General features: G+C 55.1%; 1 protein-coding gene across 13 annotated transcripts; it reads right to left on the reverse strand.

Annotated features, from left to right (window-relative positions):
* Positions 1-520: 520 nt before the first annotated feature.
* Positions 521-17,840, reverse strand: HEMK1 (HemK methyltransferase family member 1). Of its 13 annotated transcripts, XM_030811691.1 has the most exons (13): positions 17,750-17,840; positions 15,995-16,396; positions 15,526-15,617; positions 15,119-15,212; positions 10,154-10,288; positions 9,766-9,830; positions 9,464-9,513; positions 8,412-8,517; positions 7,405-7,500; positions 7,115-7,228; positions 6,850-6,963; positions 2,763-3,445; positions 1,637-2,540 (listed from the first exon to the last, which is right to left on the reverse strand). In XM_030811691.1, exons 2-11 carry the CDS (start codon positions 16,220-16,222, stop codon positions 6,927-6,929), a joined length of 1,017 nt encoding a protein of 338 aa, XP_030667551.1. In that variant the 5' UTR covers positions 16,223-16,396; positions 17,750-17,840; the 3' UTR covers positions 1,637-2,540; positions 2,763-3,445; positions 6,850-6,926. The 13 variants fall into 13 exon arrangements, with proteins under 13 accessions (XP_030667547.1, XP_030667551.1, XP_030667552.1 ...); XM_030811692.1 differs by lacking the exon at positions 6,850-6,963; XM_030811693.1 differs by having other exon boundaries at positions 2,763-5,265; positions 5,624-7,228.
* Positions 17,841-18,794: the final 954 nt, after the last annotated feature.

The following is an 18,794-nucleotide window of genomic DNA, read 5'->3' on the forward strand; positions in this document are numbered from 1 at the left end:
CTCTGTAGGGGACAGCCCAGGACCCAGTCATGCTGGCCTCAGCGTCTCTGATATTCAAATGGGCACCAATGGCAGCCTCATCCTCCCTTCCAGTCCAGCTATGCAACCTGACCTGTAACTGCACCCTGCTGAGCCTTGGTGTCCTCAACTTTGTAATGTGGGGACAATTAAAAACCCCATGTGTTGGGAGGCCAAGGCGGGTGGATCACGAGGTCAGGAGATCGAGACCATCCTAGCTAACACAGTGAAACCCTGTCTCTACTAAAAATACAAAAAAAAAAATTAGCCAGGCGAGGTGGCGGGCGCCTGTAGTCCCAGCTACTCGGGAGGCTGAGGCAGGAGAATGGCGTGAACCCTGGGTGGGGGGCGGCGGCGGAGCCTGCAGTGAGCCGAGATCGCGCCACTGCACTCCAGCCTGGGTGACAGCGAGACTGTGTCTCAAAAAAAAAAAAAAAAAAAAAAAAAAAAAAAAAAAAAAAAAACCCATGTGCCAGCCCTGGCAACATAGCGAGACCCCGTTTCCATAAAAAAAAAAAAAAATAAAAATTAGCCAGGCAGGGTTGTTCGCACCTGTAGTCCTAGTTTGCTTTGCTTGGTCACGTAGCTCAGCCTCACACTGACTTCCAGGAACAGCAGAGGGACTTGGCCGCCTCTCCAGGCAGGCAGGCCTGTTCCTGGAAAGCAAGGTGGGGTGGGGGTCTTCAGGTGGCAAAGGAAGGACTGGCAGCTGGGAGCCAGAGAAGAGACCTGGCTTGTGCCCCAGCCCTGCTCCTGTCCTCCTAAGCCTCAATTTCCTCATCTGTAGCACAGGGATCTCTGTGAGTGCTTTAGGCACCAACAGTCTGCTCCCTGGGCTCAGTAGGGGATATCTGATCCCACCATTTCCCCAGCTACATGCCCCAGAAGAGGGCCGCAGACCTAGTACAAGAGGGAGCAATAAGGTGACATCCTCTGCTCTGAGAGGTAGAGTGTTTGGGGAAGACCCCAGCCCCTGGGAAGGGGGCCACTTAGCCAGGCCTGCCTACCATGGGGCATGGCTACTCTAAGCTGTCTCACCCTCCCCGTTTAGGCATAGCTGGGGCAGGTGGAGGTCAGCCCAGTTCAGGGCTTTCAGTGAGGCTGAGGTAGGCTTCCCTGCCTTTCCCACTTTGTGAGCTGTAAAATTGGCCTTTCCTGACCATTTTCCTGAAGGACTGCTGTATGTGTGAGAGGTAGTCTTTGGAAAAAAAGGGGCCCATAGAATTTGAAGCTTCTGATTCCTGGTTATGAGGCCAAAGATCCCAAAGGTCCTTCCAGACACCTCAGGAGGGCCCTGGGGGGACAGAGGCTGGGGGCTGTACAGCCAGTCACCTGAGAGGGGAAGGCACCCACTCATTCCGCAAGCAGGGGAAATCCTGCTCTCCTCCCACGGCTACCAGAGCTTCAGATGGGACCCAGATCTGTCCACACACCCAGGGGCTACAGTTGGCCTAATGTGCCTCTTACCTGCCCATAAATCTGGCCCAGAGGGCTTTATGGGCCAGAATCCCTGGGTTTAGTAGCTGCATGGACAGCCATATGAGCAACACCTAATTAACTTAATTAACTAACCCCAGACCTTTGGAAGCAATGGGAGATGAGAGCATCATACTGGGAGTCAGGACTCAAGTGCTGTGTTACTTCAAGTAAGCCCCATCCCTCTCTGGGAAAAAAGATCAGGGATTGAATATAAGTCTTGCCATGATCCACCCCTTCCAGTATAAACAGGCCCTCCTGGCTTCATCCAAAGCGTATCCAGGTGATTTGGGGCCAAGCTGACCCTTGAACCCAGGTGTCCACGCTCTCTGTCCCCCAGCTTCTCAGCTCTGAAACCCAGCATGAGGCCCATGTCTGGCCTCCCAGTAGCTCTCCATGTGGCTCCTGCGTTAGGACTGGCTTCAGGAGCCCCAAGCCTTGGCTGGGTGGGATGGTGTCTTCAGAGTCCTTTAGTACCCCTGGAGAGGGAGGTCCTAGTCCCAGCCTGGACAGGGACAGGGCTGAGGGCACCAGTTGGCCAATTCAGTTTTAGGGACCAGGAGGTTGAGAACCCCAGGGATAGCCCCACTCCACCATAGGAACAGAATGGTGACACAGCTCTGCTCAGGCCTGTGGCTTACATGGAGGGGCCAGGCCCATTAGCTCAAAGTCAGGGGCTGCTGTGCTCATTTCACAGATGCAGTACCTGCAACCCAGAGAGTACAGGGCTCCTGCTTATCCTCACACACCCAAGGGGTGCTGGGCCAGTCACATAACTCCACAGGAGAGCAGAACAGGCTTGGTCCCAGTCTCTGAGGTCCTCTCTGGACCCAGTCTCTGGAGATGGGCCATGGAGGCCAGCCTTGCACTCTCTCCCCACATCCCAGTCCCATTCCTCACCCACTCCCTTCTGGAACCCATGCTGGTCAGTCTTCCAGTCTTCTCACTCTGGGAAAGGGCCACCTCTCTCCAAATATGAGTAAAAAAAGGGGGGCCTGGGCAGTTTAGGTCTGAAGGTTGAGGAATAGTTCTCCTGGCCACATCACCTATCAGAAGAGAGGTGGTTAAGGCAATTTATCATGACTCTCAAAATTCTTCCAGCCTCTGCCCATTTCCACATTGCAATTCCAAAGCCACTTCAATCAGTAGGCGTGTGTTACAGCAGCGCTCTAATTTGGGCACCACAATCTATATTCATTTCCCATGGCTGCTGTAACAAATTATCACACATTTAGTGGCTGAAAAACAACACAAATTTATGATCTTACTATTCTGGAGGTCAGCAATCTGAAATCAGTTTCACAGGGCTTAAAATCAAGGTATTGGCAGGACTGCATTCTTCTTGAGGCCCCAGAGGAGAAGAGGCTGTCTGCATTCCTTGGCTCATGGCTCTTCCTCCAGCAATTGCATCACTCTGACCTCTGCTTCCATTGTTACATACATTTTCTCCCGTCACTCTGACACTCCTGCCTCCTTTACAGAGGGCCTTGTGATTATACTCAGTTTACCTGAAAAATCCAGGATACTCTTTCCAAGATCCTTAATCACATCTGCAAAGTCCATTTTGCTATGTGAAGGTAATATAGTCACATATTAAGGTTTAGGTAATTAAGATACTGCCATTTTGGGGGGGGTCACTGTTCAGCCTACCAGAGCAGGGGTAGAGTTGCTTTGACAGTCCCAAATCCAGTTCAGGGGGCTTGTCCAGGGCAGAAGGTCATGAGGAGGAGATCAGGTCACTGTCCTAGCAAGGACTCTGGCTGGGGGCTGGCTGAAGCCAAGAGCTCCAGGAAACCTGGCGCCTGCTCCTACTGCCGCCAAGGACAGCCTGTTCTCCTGGCGTGGCTGTCGCGCAGTGATCAGGTGCACTTGAGTCTTCAAAGTGGCCATCGCTCAACTTGAATGGCTGCCTGGGTTGGGCCGAAGGCCAGGTCCTCATGGCTTCCCATCCCTAATAACCGGAATACATGGGCCGCCAGGTCAGATGTGGGCCACATGGAAAGTCCCAGCTCTATTCTAGAAAATGCATGTACCATCAGCTTACTGGTAGACATTTACTGAACTTGGGTATGCCAGATTCACAGGGGGCCCCAGAGATGAGGGGGATAAGAAGGTTTCTGAAGGCATGGTACAGAAGGTGCCAGCAGAGGTATGGGCTAGGAGAGGCAGGGAGAGCACAGAGCAGGCATCCTAAAGGAGGCAGCATTTGTGTTGGAGCTTGAAGAAGTGGATTGTTTGCACTGCCTGGACAAAGGGAAGGTGTGTGTTCAGGGCATCCAGAGTGCTGCAAAAAGGCTGAAGCCCAGGGCAGTAGAGAAGAGAATCCATTAAGAAGGAGCCAATGAAGAAAAAAAAGAGGAAAGAATCAAAGGTGGATAGGGAAAGACATGCTGTCCCACAGAGGTTAAAGGGGTTCTCACCTCAAGCCAGCAGTTCTCAAACCTTGTCAGCAGTGGAGCCCTTTGTTCTCATGGCAGCCTACTCAGAGAACTGATGGGGCCTTGGGAGGGGCCCCCAGGGCTTTTCCCACAGTTGTCCTCCCCCACCTCTTCAGAACTGGATTCCATAGGACACAAGAGAACACACTTAGGTCATGGGGAGCCAGCTAAGTGTTTGGGGCAGGGATTGGGAGCAGCCAATGGCCCAGGGTCCAGGTGGGGGTAAAGGAGCAAAAAAGAGTGTACTTCTTGCACTTAGGGGGTTGGGAGCATATTTCAATATGGCAGCTGTATGAGACACATGGAGAAACCCACTGACAACTGGGAAAAGCATCCAACTGTGAGACAAGGCCTCAGTTTCCCCAACTATCAGAAGAGGAGTTAGAATTACTCTCCCAGAGTACATCAAACAGGGACTCCTACACTCCTGTCTATGCTCTGGGCTCTGGCTGAAGGAGGCTGCATGGGCAGTGGGCACATCTCTCAAGACCTCAGGGGCTTGCACAGCCTGGACTCCATCAGCTCCACGTCCTCCTCCCATTCTGCCTGCAAGTGCTCCTTGACTTATGCTGGTGGTGGTGGGGAGGCAGTTCGAGTCTCTGGCTTTGGCCTCAGGAGCAAGGGAGGGGATAGGGCAGGTGAGCCTGGCTTTCCCTGAGCTGGAGCCACTGGCTACCCTGGCCTGGGACTCAAGGCACTGGGGCCATAGTAAGGAGGGGCTGAGGGGAGATGTGGGCTGCCAGGCTACAAGCCTGCTGGCTCCATCTCTAGACAACAGTGAGGAGTCAAGAGCCCAAGACTGAAACTCCTGCCTTCCCTTCTTTCCAGATTGTCTTGTATCCCTGCCTGCCTTATGTTGGTCCCAAGCATCAGATGGACGCCTGAGGGCACTGGGTCCTTCCTCCCTGTGTCTGCCCTCTGAGGAAGGCAAGGAAAAATGCCACAATGTGCCAAGCCAAGCACATTCCACGGGCTCCTCACATGCATCTGGGCTCAACGTCCAGGGCCCAATCAAGCCGGTAGCTGCAGGCTTGAGGCCCCGCCTGCCAGTCCTCTTGGCTTGGACCTTTTCCTCAGCAGAGTCAAGCTGCACATTTTTCTGGGCAGAAAGTTGTGCCCGAGGCCGGCTCCTGCTTGTGGCCCCAGCTGCCCCAACACTGTCACTCTCCAACACTGCACTCTCTTCTGGTGCAACATCCACAAGCTCACCAAGGCCCTTCCTCAGGAATGGGCCTGAGGCCAGGAGGGTGAGACCATCAGGGAAGCCAGGACTGGCTGAGGTGTGGGGGGCAACAGACTGCTCCGAGGTCAGGGCAGCTGCCCTGAGATGCTGCTGAAGACAGCAAGAGCCAAAGGGCACAGGGAGGAAGACAGAAAGGGCAATACTGGTGAGGACCTTAGCAGGCAAAGGTCTGTGAGCACGGGGGACTAAGGAAGTGGGGAGCCTTGCCCTGGTTGTACACCCCCTTCGCCCTCCCCACCCAGGTTCCTTCTGGAGCAGCCTCCTCAAAGGAAGCCGGGGCAGCTCAGGGTCCATACAGCTGGAGCTGGGCATGGGGCAGGACACTGGGGCGCTGGGAGCTGCAGTGTGACCTCTACCAAATGTGTCCTCCAGCCATAGTGCAGGGCAACACTTAGGCTGGGTATGACTCCAGCAATATAGGCTCCCCAAAGGGAGGGATCTAACTTACTGTCTCCACTTGGCCACTGTCATGGGACCTCAGGCAGTCCATACCTTCTCTTGTTCTCCCTGCCTGGAGAATGGACATTCAGATGCCAGCATGCACATTCCACTTGGCTAAGAGTAAAGAGGCTGCCACTTGGCGTTGGCCTTGGACTCAGAAGAGCCAGCTTCTCATAGGGAAAGGAGCTGCCCAAGGTCCCACTGCAGGACACAGCCCTGGAACTCAGCTCTCCCGGCTGCAGCAGAGGATGCTGCTGCCTATCGGACCATACTGCCCATCAGACCATACTGCCAGGCCCTGGGAAGTGCCAGGGTGGCAGGGGGCAGTCTAGTGGAATGAGCCAGGCTGGTTTGCCATGTTCCTTAGGGCCCACCCTGATGCAGGCTCACATCACCAGCACTCACCAACCTAGAGATTTCCTGTCACTGTTGACAGGAAGGCTGGATCTGCAGGCCTCCTGGTGGCCATGAGTCTGCACAGACCAGAGCTGGGGTGGAGGCCACAACCCTGTGCCCAGTATCTCAGCTTCTCACTCTCCCCAGCCCCAACCAGGGACATATGGGTTATTTGAAACCCCAGGGGGTCAACTCAGGAGGGATGTTTTAGCTAAAAGCTATGGGGATAAAAAGGAAACACCCCTCACTGGCTCAAGCCTTCAGTTAAATGAACGTGGATGTGCGACCCAGGAACTGTGCAGCAAGGACCTCCAAGCCCTCCCCTCCAGAAAGCAGGTAGTCATCCTTGAGCCGAAACGCAGATGAGCTTCCTGCGCTCAAGCCAGGCTTGGCCAGGGAATTGTGTACGCACGCACCCAGGGCAGTGGCGGACTAATCAATCCCTGGGAGTGAGCTGCTCTACGCCAGGCCCCATGGTATCCAAGGCCAGGAGTGAGGACTCACGTGCCTTCCTCCACACTGCACCCCCACACCCCTACCAAGCAGGGGACTGACAGCCAGCCCTGCTGGGGCAGAAGGAAACTCTTACCCCAGTGCTACCTGGGAGTAAGGGGTCAGGGGACCTGCAAGTAATGTATAAAACATTAGGTCACCATTTGTTAATCTTTCAATACTTTACTGGCCATATCCCCCAATACCCCCCATAACAATTTCACCAACACAGAGCAACTGCCCTCAGCCACTCTGAGGTGATGGAGCCTATCCAAGTGTCCTAGAAATATCCTAGAAATGCAGAGCATGGGGAAATCACAGAACCCTGAGAAATGCCATAAGCACCTGGGCTCTGGAAAGTGCCATCCACCTCCCTCTGGTCAGGCTGGCGGCACTGACAAGGCATCCACAGGGCAGCCACGCTATGGCCCAGACCTCCGGATATGCAGGAACCGGGGCCTGAGGAGACAGGGACAGGGGCTGGTTACCACCTGGGCTTCGGGGAATGAACAGGGAGTGAGAACAGCACACTCTCTTGACAGCCAGGGCTAAGGATGGCCCCAGTGGAAAGACCAGCAAGCTACAGGGCTAAAGGGGGCTAGGATCTTACCTCCCACAGAAGTCCCTGCGCACAGCCACAAGATTAAGGTACAGGTCAGGCCGGCTCTGAAGCCAGCTGCTAACAAGCTCCGGGTGCCTTGGGTCCACTTCTAAGAAGATACTACTACATGGAGGAGAAATGGGTGGGCTCAGCAGGACAGGTCTGGGGCCTGCCCTTCTGGGCTGCTTGGGCTGGTGAGGTGAGGGTCCTGTGCTCACCTCTGCCAGGGCCTGCCCAGTACACATTAGGAGCAGAGGAGCCTGCTGGAGACAGACCTAGAAGACCCATCCCATTCATACCCAGAGTCCTTCAGAAGCCGGGGTGCCAGGGCCAGAATGTGGGTAATGATGTCCATGCCCTCCTCCCCACCATCCAGGGCCGCGGGGTCTTCATAGCTGAAAGAGAAAGCAGTGGGAAGTGACAGCCTGAGGAAGGGGTATCTGAAATGCATGGAGGGCATGGGCAGGGCCTCCATGAATGGGGCCCTGTGGAACTTACACTGTGGGCTGAAGGGCAAATCTGAGGACCCAGAGAAGGAGGGCCCCAAATGGGTGGCAGCTCCTCCTCCCTTCCTCCCATGGGTAGCACCCTACCAGGCAGCGCCAGGCATGCTTGCTGAATCCCACTGGCTGATGGCCTCTCCTGATGCACTGACTCATGTCAGGGCATGAGTGTCTCCCCACAAGGCTGCTCCTCTTCTTGGTCTGGGAGATCTGGGGCTAGCCCTGACCACTCCTGTGAGCCCAGAAAGGGAGAGCGAATACCCCAACCCCATCCAACATGACTGCTGCCCCATCCAGGACTCCTGGGCTGCCCCTGGTTCTCAGTCCCTGTGTAAGAACAGGATGGTCTGGCACAAAGCTAGCCTGGGGCCAGCTTTTAGTCCCGGCTTTCCCACTGAGCCCCCATGTGACCATAGAAAAGACACCTTCCCTCTCTGGGCCTCAGTATTCTATAAAATGATGCGCCCATCTACTGAGCACTCTGTATGAGCCCTCCACTGTGTTTGATGCTTTCAAGTCGTCACTGAGTCCTCCCATGGCCCTGCAGAGCACTACCTCTCTTTTTCCAGAGGCAGGAAACAGGCCCAGAGAGGTTCGGTGGCTGTCCAGTAGTTTTAGTAGGAAGTAAGGAAGGTAGAAGCTGAATCTAGGTAGGACTGTGAGCTCTCGAGTGCGTCCACTTAACACCACTGCCCATTTCAGCACCAACTCCCCTGTCCCTCCAAATGGTGTGGTCCTCGAGGGCAGACTAATCCCATTAGGCCTTTTGAGGCCTGGCCTCCCTGGCCCACCCTGCTTAGCACCTGCGGATCTCGGGGGCCAGCTGCTCCATGTCCTGGTGGAAGACGTAGGGAGGGTTGCTGACGACCAGGTCCACGGGGCCCCAGGGCAGGTATGTCCAGCTCCTTTCTGTCGTCAACGAAGAGGACACACAGTAGGGACTAACCCATTGGGAGGTAAAGGATGGTAGCTCCACCTGCCACCATGTCCCTCTCATCATGCCACACCTTGGGCCTGCCTCTGGATCTGACAAGCCAGACTTGCAAATTAGTGCCCAGGGTCCCCAGCTGGTAGCCTGGTGGGAATGTGCATGCTTTAACATGGCAGCCCTTCATTCCAAGACATAGAGTGTCCTTGCCAAAAATCCTCCTTATTATGCAAGACTCTGTTCAAGTGCCACTTCCAGGGTGTCCTCCCTGATTGCCTAGACAGAAAAGAGCCTTTCTCTTCTGTAGCTCCACTAGCCTTATAGCCAACATGGACTGAGAGTACATGGAGGGTAGGCCTGGCCTCATCGACCAATTCCTGATGGCTCTGACTACTGGTTTCACCCTGTGCCAGGTGCTACACCAAGTATATCACACTCCATGGAGAGGGCACATGAGGCTCAAGGATCCCACGGGTAAGGCAATGGAGCCAGAACTGGAGTTGGAGGCCTGGAGACACTGTAAAGGCTATGGCTGAGCTGTGCAGTGCCTGGACTTCTTCCCCTGCCAGGCAGGGGGAAAGGGGCACTCAAGTATTCTGGTCCTGAAGGCATTATTTTAAGCTTTTGCTTATCTGTTGCCAACAAGCAAGCCCTTAACTCATTGGTTATGAGGAATTCAGAAGTTCTCTGTGGCTGGTCCCTTATGGGTCAGGTCAGCCTAGGAGGCAAAAGCAACTTGTCTGTCCTCAGCCAAGGCTTCGTTTGAGCTGCCACAAACGTGCACACACACATGTGTATGTGTGCGTATTGTGTGTGGCTGTGTGGCTGTTGGGGGAAGCTCTCCCTCCATCTCCGCAGAGTGCCTCATCCACCCAGCAGCACCTGTATCTAGTCTCCCTATCTCAAGGAACATGCAGGGGAGGGTACCTGAGGTCATGTCGAGGTGGATGATCCAAATCCTGTCCTGCAACCGAAGCCTAGACAGACAGGGAGAAAGGGGTGAGCACGGGGGCAGACCCCTACCCTTCGCTACAAGAATGAGGTCTTGTAGTCAACCCTTCTTGGACTGGCAAGATACTCACTGCCCACTACCCATTCAGAACCCCGTGGGACCCATGCCAGGCTACCCCACTGCTTCCTCCTTCTTGGGAGTAGAAATCAGACACTGGTGAGTTTGAAACCTGAAAAGGAGTCAAGATCAGGCCCCAAAGTGCAAGTCCCCCACCTACCTCTGAGCATTCTCATGGGTCAGAGAGATAGCAGCTTCCCCCTTATCCACAGCAATGACTCGGCTCTGTCCCAAGAACAAACAGAGGATATGTGGAAGGCAATGCTGAGAGATGCTGGGAGATACTGGGCCTGGGGGACCCTCCTCCAACCCCCCACCAGAAGAGAAGGGAAATACCCAACAGCCTTTTCTTCTTGGCCAAAGTCTAGCCAGATAGATGTGGTAGGCGTTAAGAGTCTGTGAACCACAGTGGGCTAGGGGCAGCCCTGTCCTCCCTCATCTAGCTGCTTCCCCTCAAGCGCTCCTAGCAGAGGGACGTGGGGGAAGCACTAATGGGAGGGACAGTGAGTGTCAGTCGCAGTCTATCCAGAGTGGGTGGAGGGGCTCACCTGGGGGAGCTGGCTCAGCAGGCTGAGGGAGATGGCTCCCGATCCGCAGCCCACCTCCAGAATGAGGGGGCTGCCTGGGGATCCCACAGCATGGGACCTCTGGGCCACCTCTTCCAGCACCCACTCAACCAATTCCTGTGAAGCAGAGGGATCTGGATCAGAGTTGGTGCCAACGTGGCTCCTGGGGATCTTGGTACAGAGGCCTAAGCAGTTACCTTTGTGAACATAGGAAGGGGAGGCAGCCAAAGCCAGACTGACCTTCATGTCAGCTGGGCCATGGCCAAGTCACCCTGCCCCTCCAGGCCTCAGCTTCCCCATCTGTACACCTGAGCCCAGTTGAGGATAGCCCACCTCGTGCGGATGTGGTGGGGATTAAATGCACTAATCCATACCTGTTTCATGTTAAGTGTTCAATCAACCCCAGCTAAGCCCTTTACAGACATCCTCCCATTCTGTGCTTACAGAAATGCTAAGAACTGGCTGGGCACGGTGGCTCACGCCTGTCATCCCAATACTTTCTGAAGCTGAGGTGGGCAGATCACTTGAGTTCGCAGTTTGAGACCAGCCCAGACAACATGGTGAAACTCTGTCTCTGCTAAAAGTGTGAAAATTTGCCAGGCATGGGCATGGTGGCGGATGTCTCTGGTCGCAGCTACTCAGGAGGCTGAGGTGGGAGGGAGAATTGCTTGAGCCCGGGAGGTAGAAGTTGCGGTGGATCAGGATCGCGCCACTGCACTCCAGCCTGGGAGACAGAGCAACACTCCATCTCAGAAAAAAAAAAGCTAAGAGCCATATCTGATAGTTTCTGGCCACTCCCTCTGGCCTGACCCTGCTCCCAGAGCTTTTCCTGTATTAATCTGTTAAATCCTCACAAGTGTCCCATGAGGAAACTGAGGCCTGGGGTCAAGGCCCCACCTGAGCCTGGCCTGTGGTTCATGGTGGCCAAGAATCAGGAGCTGGTGTGTCCCTAGCCTCCTCACAGAGCTGGGCTTGAGAGGCCCCCAGGGAGGCTCCTAGGCCAAAGGGACAGGGAATTCCCTCCTTTGGAGCAGATGGGCCATGGGGGGACATGGTCCTGACTAAGGACCTGAGGGCTGTGGCATACACAGGCATAGGTCAACAGGCATGGGTGCAGAGGGAGGTGCCTGACTGCACTGTACCTGCCCTGGCAGCAGGAGGACATCTTCAGACGCTGTCACGTTGGAAACAAGAGGGTTTCAAGCCTTGCCTACCCAGCCACTGCCTGCAAGGACTATGCCTGTAAACCAACATAGGGTAGGGGTAAAGGGTGGAAGGCTCCTGCTGTCCAATGGCCAAAATTTTTCTAACCAGCAGTGGAGTGAGACACCTGAGTAGCCAGGCATGGGACTAGGAAAGGGCAGTGTAGCCCCTTCTCAAAGGCATCCCTTTGAATGTGGGCAGAGAAGCCCCCCAGAAGGTCAGGACTCCTGGGACCCCAGGTCTAAGGAAAGACTGGCTCAGGGAGCTGGGGATGGTGGGCAGCAAGTGGGTGCTTCCCCGATCTGAAAAGAGGACCACCTTTTCCAGAAAGCCTTCAAGCCTGGGCCAGGCTCTACCACGGCTTTCCCCACCCTGAGCCTAAGGTCTAGCCTAAGGATGGGGTGTGCCTCTCCCACCAGACGCCATAATAGGAAGACCTGAGGTCTGACTCATTGCAGTGTGTCCCACACTGGCAGGGTTTGGCCTACAGACAAACCTCTTGGCTACTTTCTTTTTTTTTTTTTTTTTTTTTTTTGAGACAGAGTTTCTCTCTTGTTGCCCAGGCTGGAGTACAATGGCGCGATCTTGGCTCACTGCAACCTCCGCCTCCCAGGTTCAAGCGATTCGCCTGTCTCAGCCTTCCCGAGTAGCTGGGATTACAGGCATGCACCACCGTGCCTGGCTAATCTTGTATTTTTAGTAGAGACAGGGTTTCTCTATGTTGGTCAGGCTGGTCTCAAACTCCCGACCTCAGGTGATCCACCCGTCTCGGCCTCCCAAAGTGCTGGGATTACAGGTGTAAGCCACAGCGCCCGGCCCCCTTGGCTACTTTCTAAGTGCTGGGCAAGCTCTCTGTGGCACCACCCTCTGTGTCTCACACCCCCAGGTCTCCCCCACACCCCAATGCCATCAGCCAGGCCCAATGGAGCAGAGGGCTCCAGATCACTCACACCCATTTTCCACATAAGTTCCCCAGTACTGGGTTCCAAAAAGCATCTCACCCTTCCAGGCCCCCAACCCCAACAACAATGTTCACCCACCTGAGGGTGGCAAGTCCAAAGCAGGCAGAACTTGGCCAGCAGGTCCAACCCTCCCTGTTCCAAGCCTCTTCTGCACCAAACAAATGATTGCCTGTGGGTGATGGGGCCCAGCTCCAGCAGGAGAGGGTGTGTATTCACTAGCTCTCACCAGCCCTGTGCCAGGCACTATTGGAGACCACTAGGGTACTTGTGGCAAGCTGAGCCTGCAAGGTTGGGACAGGTACAGAGTGAGCAGTATAGGGCTGTGGCTGACAGTCTGTGGTCTCAGTGGTGAGGCCACACGCTGAGAGGTTGGCAGGGTGACCAGGACTTGTCAGGTGTGTAAGCCTCTCTTGGTTTCCTGGCCATAGACAGACCTACTCTGGCTGGAGAATGACCCCTCAGCCAGCCACACTGGCCAGCCACCTCACAGAAATACTCAAAGACCTCAAAGACACACATCACGTATGTGGATGGCCACCTTGGGGAGGGTGAGAAGCTGAGAGACTAAGCCCCTGCCACCGCTAGTGGCCTCTTGCTTGTCATAACACTCCAGAGCACAGGAAACTCATCTTGGTTGTAGAGCCACCTGGGGCAGGGGTAGACAACAGCCCGAGGAGTCCAGAAACTTTCTCTTCTCCGCCTAGTGAAGAGACTCCCTCAGCCTAACGCTGGTGGCTCTTTTGGGGAGACTAAAAGCCATGCTGGTCACAGGCTCAGGGCATCCCCTCCAGGTGAATATGGGAAGAATCCAAGAACAGGGTGGGGTGCAGATGCATGCGAGAAGGAGGTGAGGGGCAGGCAGTTGTTGGCTCTGCCTAGAACTGCTGCCCCAATATGGACTCCATACCCCACCAAGAGGTTGGCCCAAGGCCTGGGCAGAACCTGAGTGCCCACAAGTACCCTCTATTAGGATGGCATCCATGGTGGGGCAGACCCAGGGAGGTGGCATTGCCTCCTTCAAGCCAATCACAGACAAAACACTGAGCCTCCCACAACCTGTACAGCCTCACAGCAGGCTGGGTGAGAGTGGCTCACACCCCCAGCCCTGAGTTTCCTACTGTATTCACTGCCAGGCCAGGGGCTGAACCACCTTCTCACCCTTAGGGAAAATCCAACTCACTGGGTCACATGCCTCCTGCAAGTTTGCACTTCAGACTCCCCCTTCATCAGAAACCATCCCCTGCACCCATTCTCACTACTCCCTGCCACAGGCCACGTCCTCTTGAGTTCTTGGTAAGGCATCCCCCAATGTGGCTTTACATTGGGGCGAACCTGATGAGTTCTCAGAAATGTCTGCACAGCAAGGTGAGCACCTGGCCTCCCAATCGCAGCATCTCCCCTCACCCCACCCCTTGCAATAGAGCTGCTCTCTTGGCCCAGACCCATCCAAGAATCAGGGGGCCACATGGGAGCCAAAGTAAACACTTGATACTCAGAACCCTGGCACATATGGCTGGTGCCAGGTCAGCTCTGAAGGAACTCAAAGGTCACCATGCCCTGACCCTGGGCAGCCGGAGACAGCAAATGATCTCTTCGCCAGAGATCACGTGTTTTCAGGAGCCACAGGTAAGCCTCCCAAAGCCTGCAGGTGGCAGGCCACACCTTGCTCTGGGTCTCCATGCTGTGTCCTAGGTCATGCCAATCCCAGATGGGGCAGCCCCATGTGAGGGATGGGGCTCTGACCTGGGAGTCAGGAAGTCCAAGTGCTGCCCCCATGCTCCCTTCCTTGACAGCCTTGACTTCAGCAAGGCCTCAGATTCCCTACTGTCCCTGCCCTGACACTGGGCAGTGAAGCAAGGACCTGGCCTCCCAACCACATGATATGGAGGGGAGAGGGGTCAGAGAGTTTCTTGGCTAGGGGACAGAAGCTGGGAAAGTGAAGGAAGGGTTTGGGGCCCCCTGGCCACAGCAGGGGAATGGAAACTAACCTTTCCCAGAAATATTTGTGTGCCTGGGTCTTTCTAGAAACACTCTTTCTCAGAACCTGGCGCCCTCTGGCTTGCCCACCAGCTCTCACCCAGCTCCACTCCCTGGTCTGCGCCCTCTGGCTCCCAGCTCTGTCATCTACAAGGTCAGAGGGGAGTCCAAGAAAGGCCATAGAAAGCGTCTCTTCCAGGACCAGGGTGCCTTACCAAGGGATAACACACTTGCGCCGCACATCCCTAGTCCTAGTAATTTGAGGGACAACACAGGTGATTACCAGACCAATCAGTAGACCTAAGAGGGCCACCAGATTCTCCGGTCTGGAGGCCCAACCCTCTCATCATCTGGGCCCAGAGATGGCAGGAGGGCAGTGACCTGCCCAAGGTTGCACAGCTGATACCAGGTCTCCAGGTGTCCAGCTGTAGCCCTCTCCACTTCCTCCATGCCTCCTGAGAAGCTGCTGGAGGACATTTGTTCCCTGTGGGTTGGGTGAGCCGTGGGACAGCTCCCAGAGAAATGGCAGAACAGGCTAAGTACTTGGGCAGCACTATTTGAGGCACTCTGGGCCACTGCCAGACCTAGAGGCTGGGGTGATAGCTTGGAACATAACAGTCAAGGGGACCAACAGGAATCCTCTGTCCTCTGGGCTCTGCCAACACAGAGAGGAGATACATGTCTAGAAAGGCACTGTCCCTGAAGTCATGGGGCCCCAGTGCCCCCTGGAGGAAGCCTGGGGTAAGACTGGTGCCCTGAACTCCACCATCATCCTGATCCTGCCTTGCCCTGGTGGCACACCTACCTCTGTTTCTGGCCGAGGAATAAACACTGGGGGCACCATCCTCAGGCTGAGCCCCTGAAAGTCCCACTCTCCAAGGATGTACTGCACGGGCATCCTGCAGAGGGGGCAGCTGGGTGGTCATCAGTGACAGAGCTAGGACCAACAGGACCATGCCTGGGTTGAGATACCACTTGTGGCCAAAGGTATCAGGCAAGACCATGTCTCCAGGGCCTTGGGATTCCTGAGGCAAAACCTCCCCTCCCTCCCTTCTTCCTATTCACTTCCCCGGCCCCACTCTTGCCACTCCTGCACCCCAACACCCCCCTAGTCCTTGGACATTCTCCTCCTCCCTGAACTTGGTGGGGATGGGGAAGGCTGGACTGCTGCTCCCCAGACACATCCTTCAGGTCTGATCCATGGGTGCTCACCTCTGCAATCGACGGCTACTCAGCTCCTGGATACACTGTAGTTGCTGAGAGGTCAAGGGCTGGGTCCAAAGTGCCGGCCTCAGGCTCTGAAACTGTCCCCACAGAGAATGTAAGTGGCTGGCTCACTGGGCCCAAGGGCCCCAACCCAGGTGTCTTATGTGGATAATGCCTGCCTAGCACTGGTGTGGAGGCCCAACCCTCTCATCATCTGGGCCCAGAGGGGGCAGCGTTCTGCCTAAGGTTACACAGCTACCACCAGGCTTCCAGGTGTCTATCCCAGAACACTTAGGCAGAGATATATTCATTCATCCAACAAGCTGTTACAGTGTGTGCCAGGCGCTAAGACGTTCCTTCAGAAAAATCCCGTCAGTCTCAGCTAAGCACTCTTAGTGAACAGAAAACCTGGATATCCCTTCCCCAAGTCCTCCCTCCTCCCTCTTCCTGTCCTCTTGACAACACTAAACTTAACTGTTTTGGCTCCAAGGACATGGGCCACGATGTACTCACTGGATTCCCGGGCCTCAGGGATACCCCTCTTCTCAAAGACCCGAGTCCAGTGGCTGACCAGTTCTGTGGCACTGGATAACCCAGCCAGAGGTGGTTGGGGTTGCCATGAGCTGAAGGCCCAGCCCCGGGTACTTCCCCGCCTCCCTGGGCCGGACAGGAGGGCCCACAGCATTCGGCCCCAAAGCTCCATGTCTCAGGAAAAGGTTCTCCAAAGTGCTTCCAGGTTCCCAAGTCAGCTTTATGATGTCAGCTGCTGAGGTGGGTGCTGAGAGTGGCCCCTGGACCCAGCTGGGTGGAGATGGAGAGGTCACAAGCTCTGGTGCCTCAAAATGGCTCTGGTCCTCAGATATAGTTGGTTGCCACCCTGGGAGTGAGAGGAACCAGGAAAGCAGGTGAGCCTTGTATGACATCCCCCCTTCTACCAATACATTGCCTGAGAATAGTTGTGCTCTTGCTCTGACACCCCCTTGACTCCATTTAGAGCCTTATCCACCTATTTGATCATTCTTGTCTTGGCCACTTACGTTTTCTTCACATTTTTAGCTGGAATGGGCTGAGCCCATAGCTCAGTCTCTGCTAATAAATGGGTTGGTGGTAGGTTAGGGCACATATGTGGGGATAGGACAGATCTGTGTCTAACTTAGCGTATGTGATCTTGAGCAAGTCATTATTTATGAATTTCACTTTCTTAATCCGTAAGATGGGGGAAAATCACACCAAACCCATGGCAAGCAATGCATTAGTCTATGAATATCCAAGGCCTGGGAGGCAGCTCAACACACAGCAGGAACCAGATGTTACATGATCTTAACTGATGTTACAAGGGGCAGATGATTGCCTTTGATTGGGAGCTTTCAATTTGACATTGTGTGTGTAATGTCATGGATTTATATGCTGAAAATTTCCTCCGAATTTAACCCATAATCCAGGACATCAGCGTAAACAACCAACTAAAAAATTTACAATTTTATATTTAAAGATGTCACAAGCAAGTTTAACTGAAGGTTTAAAATCAGCAGTCCCCTTTGCTTCCAGATAAAAGTCCAAACTAGCGTTTATTGAGCACCTGCTAAGTGCCACATCTTCAGATACAAGTAGGGTCAGGGAAGGGAAGCGACTTGCCCAACGTCACTCAGGTAGAAACTGTCCCAGGCAAGCTGGGCACGGTGGCTCACGCCTGTAATCTCAGCACTTTGGGAGGCCGAGGTGGGCGGATCACGAGGTCGGGAGTTCGAGACCAGCCTGGCCAACATGGTAAAACCCTGTCTCTACTAAAAATACAAAAAATTAGCCGGGCATAGTGATGCGCACCTGTAGTTCCTGCTACTCGGGAGGCTGAGGCAGGAGAACTGCTTGAACCTAGCAGGCGGAGGTTGCAGCGAGCCGAGGTCACGCCACTGCACTCCAGCCTGGGTGTCATAGAGACTCCGTCTCAAAAGAAAAAAAGAAAAAAAAAACTGTCCCAGGCAAGACACGAACCCGAGTCCACCAGACTCCAGAAGCGGCTCTGTGCACCAGTGCGCCGTCCCAGGAGCCAAGGCCCGAAGTCAGAGGTGTAAACTCCCTCACAGCTACGCACCGCATTGTTAACGACCCAGACGAAGTCCCCTCTCTCCAACCCTGTTTCCTCATCTGCACTATGGAGAATGGTACTGGCCAGGTCTCCAGGCGGTTGCAGTCGAAACACCCCGTTCCGATCCCCACCTCCCATGCATACCTGCCTGAAAGGCTTGCCCCACCCGCCCACCAGCCGGAGAAGCTGCCCCGAACTGGACGCCCGGACGTGCGTGGCCCGTCGCGCGCTCCCTCGGATGCCCCGCTTCCGGGGTCGGCGCATTTAAGAAAAGGCTCGGGCGGACGCCGTAGCCCAGCTTCAGGGTTCCCATCGCTGGTGGGTTCCTCCCAGGAGACCCCTGCGGATGGGTGGGGAAGCTGTGAATTCCACTCCCTCTACGCCCGCAGGCCTACAGGAAAGTGCGGGGATGTGTGTGGGGTTGACCCCTGGGGGCCCGGACCTGCCAGTCTTCCTTAAAATCACAGCATGTATTTGGCTCCAGCCCAAGAGAATTGCTCCGAGCTGGCGTTTAGGAACCAGGCCGGGGAGGTGTGTGGGCGGAGCCCAGTAGCCTGCCGGAACGGGGGCGTGTCACCAGAGGGCCAGGGTGTTCGGGCGGGGACCAGATGTCCGGGGGCGTGGTCTATCTTAGCTTGGGGGCCGGGTGGAGCTGTGCGTGGGCGGGTTCCAGTGTTGAAGGCTGGTCCAACTTTGGGGTCCAGTCCCAGTGTCGTGACCCTACCGAGGTCAGTGGCCAGAGCCCACCAGGGGGGCAGCCGGCTGGCGGCCAGACTCCAGGGGCCGCTCTTTGACTGATTCGAATCCTGACTCTATTGGCAACTCCTCCAGGTGTTGGGACCCCTCTGGACCTCAGTTGCGCCTTCTATAAAATACACGGCAGCATCTCGCAAAGTGTGTCTTGTCAACATCCCCCCACCGGAAAGTACTGTTAACTAGAACACTGTTAACTACTTTTTTTTTGAGACGGAGTTTTGCTCTTGTTGCCCAGGCTGAAGTACAATGGCGCGATCTCTGCTCACTGCAACCTCGGCTTCTGGGTTCAAGCCATTCTCCTGCCTCAGCCTCCCAAGTAGCTGGGATTACAGGCGTTGAGCCAACACGACCGGCTAATTCTGTATTTTTAATAGAGACGGGGTTTCACCATGTTGATCAGGCTGGTCTCAAACTCCTGACTTCAGGTGATCCA

This window comes from Nomascus leucogenys, chromosome 4 (genome assembly GCF_006542625.1).
Source record: "Nomascus leucogenys isolate Asia chromosome 4, Asia_NLE_v1, whole genome shotgun sequence".
Taxonomy (NCBI): domain Eukaryota; kingdom Metazoa; phylum Chordata; class Mammalia; order Primates; family Hylobatidae; genus Nomascus; species Nomascus leucogenys.

Excerpts from the sequence above, each read along its gene's own strand:
- HEMK1 (XM_030811687.1), bottom strand. The coding sequence starts at position 5,487 with ATGCCCAGCTCCAGCTGTATGGACCCTGAGCTGCCCCGGCTTCCTTTG.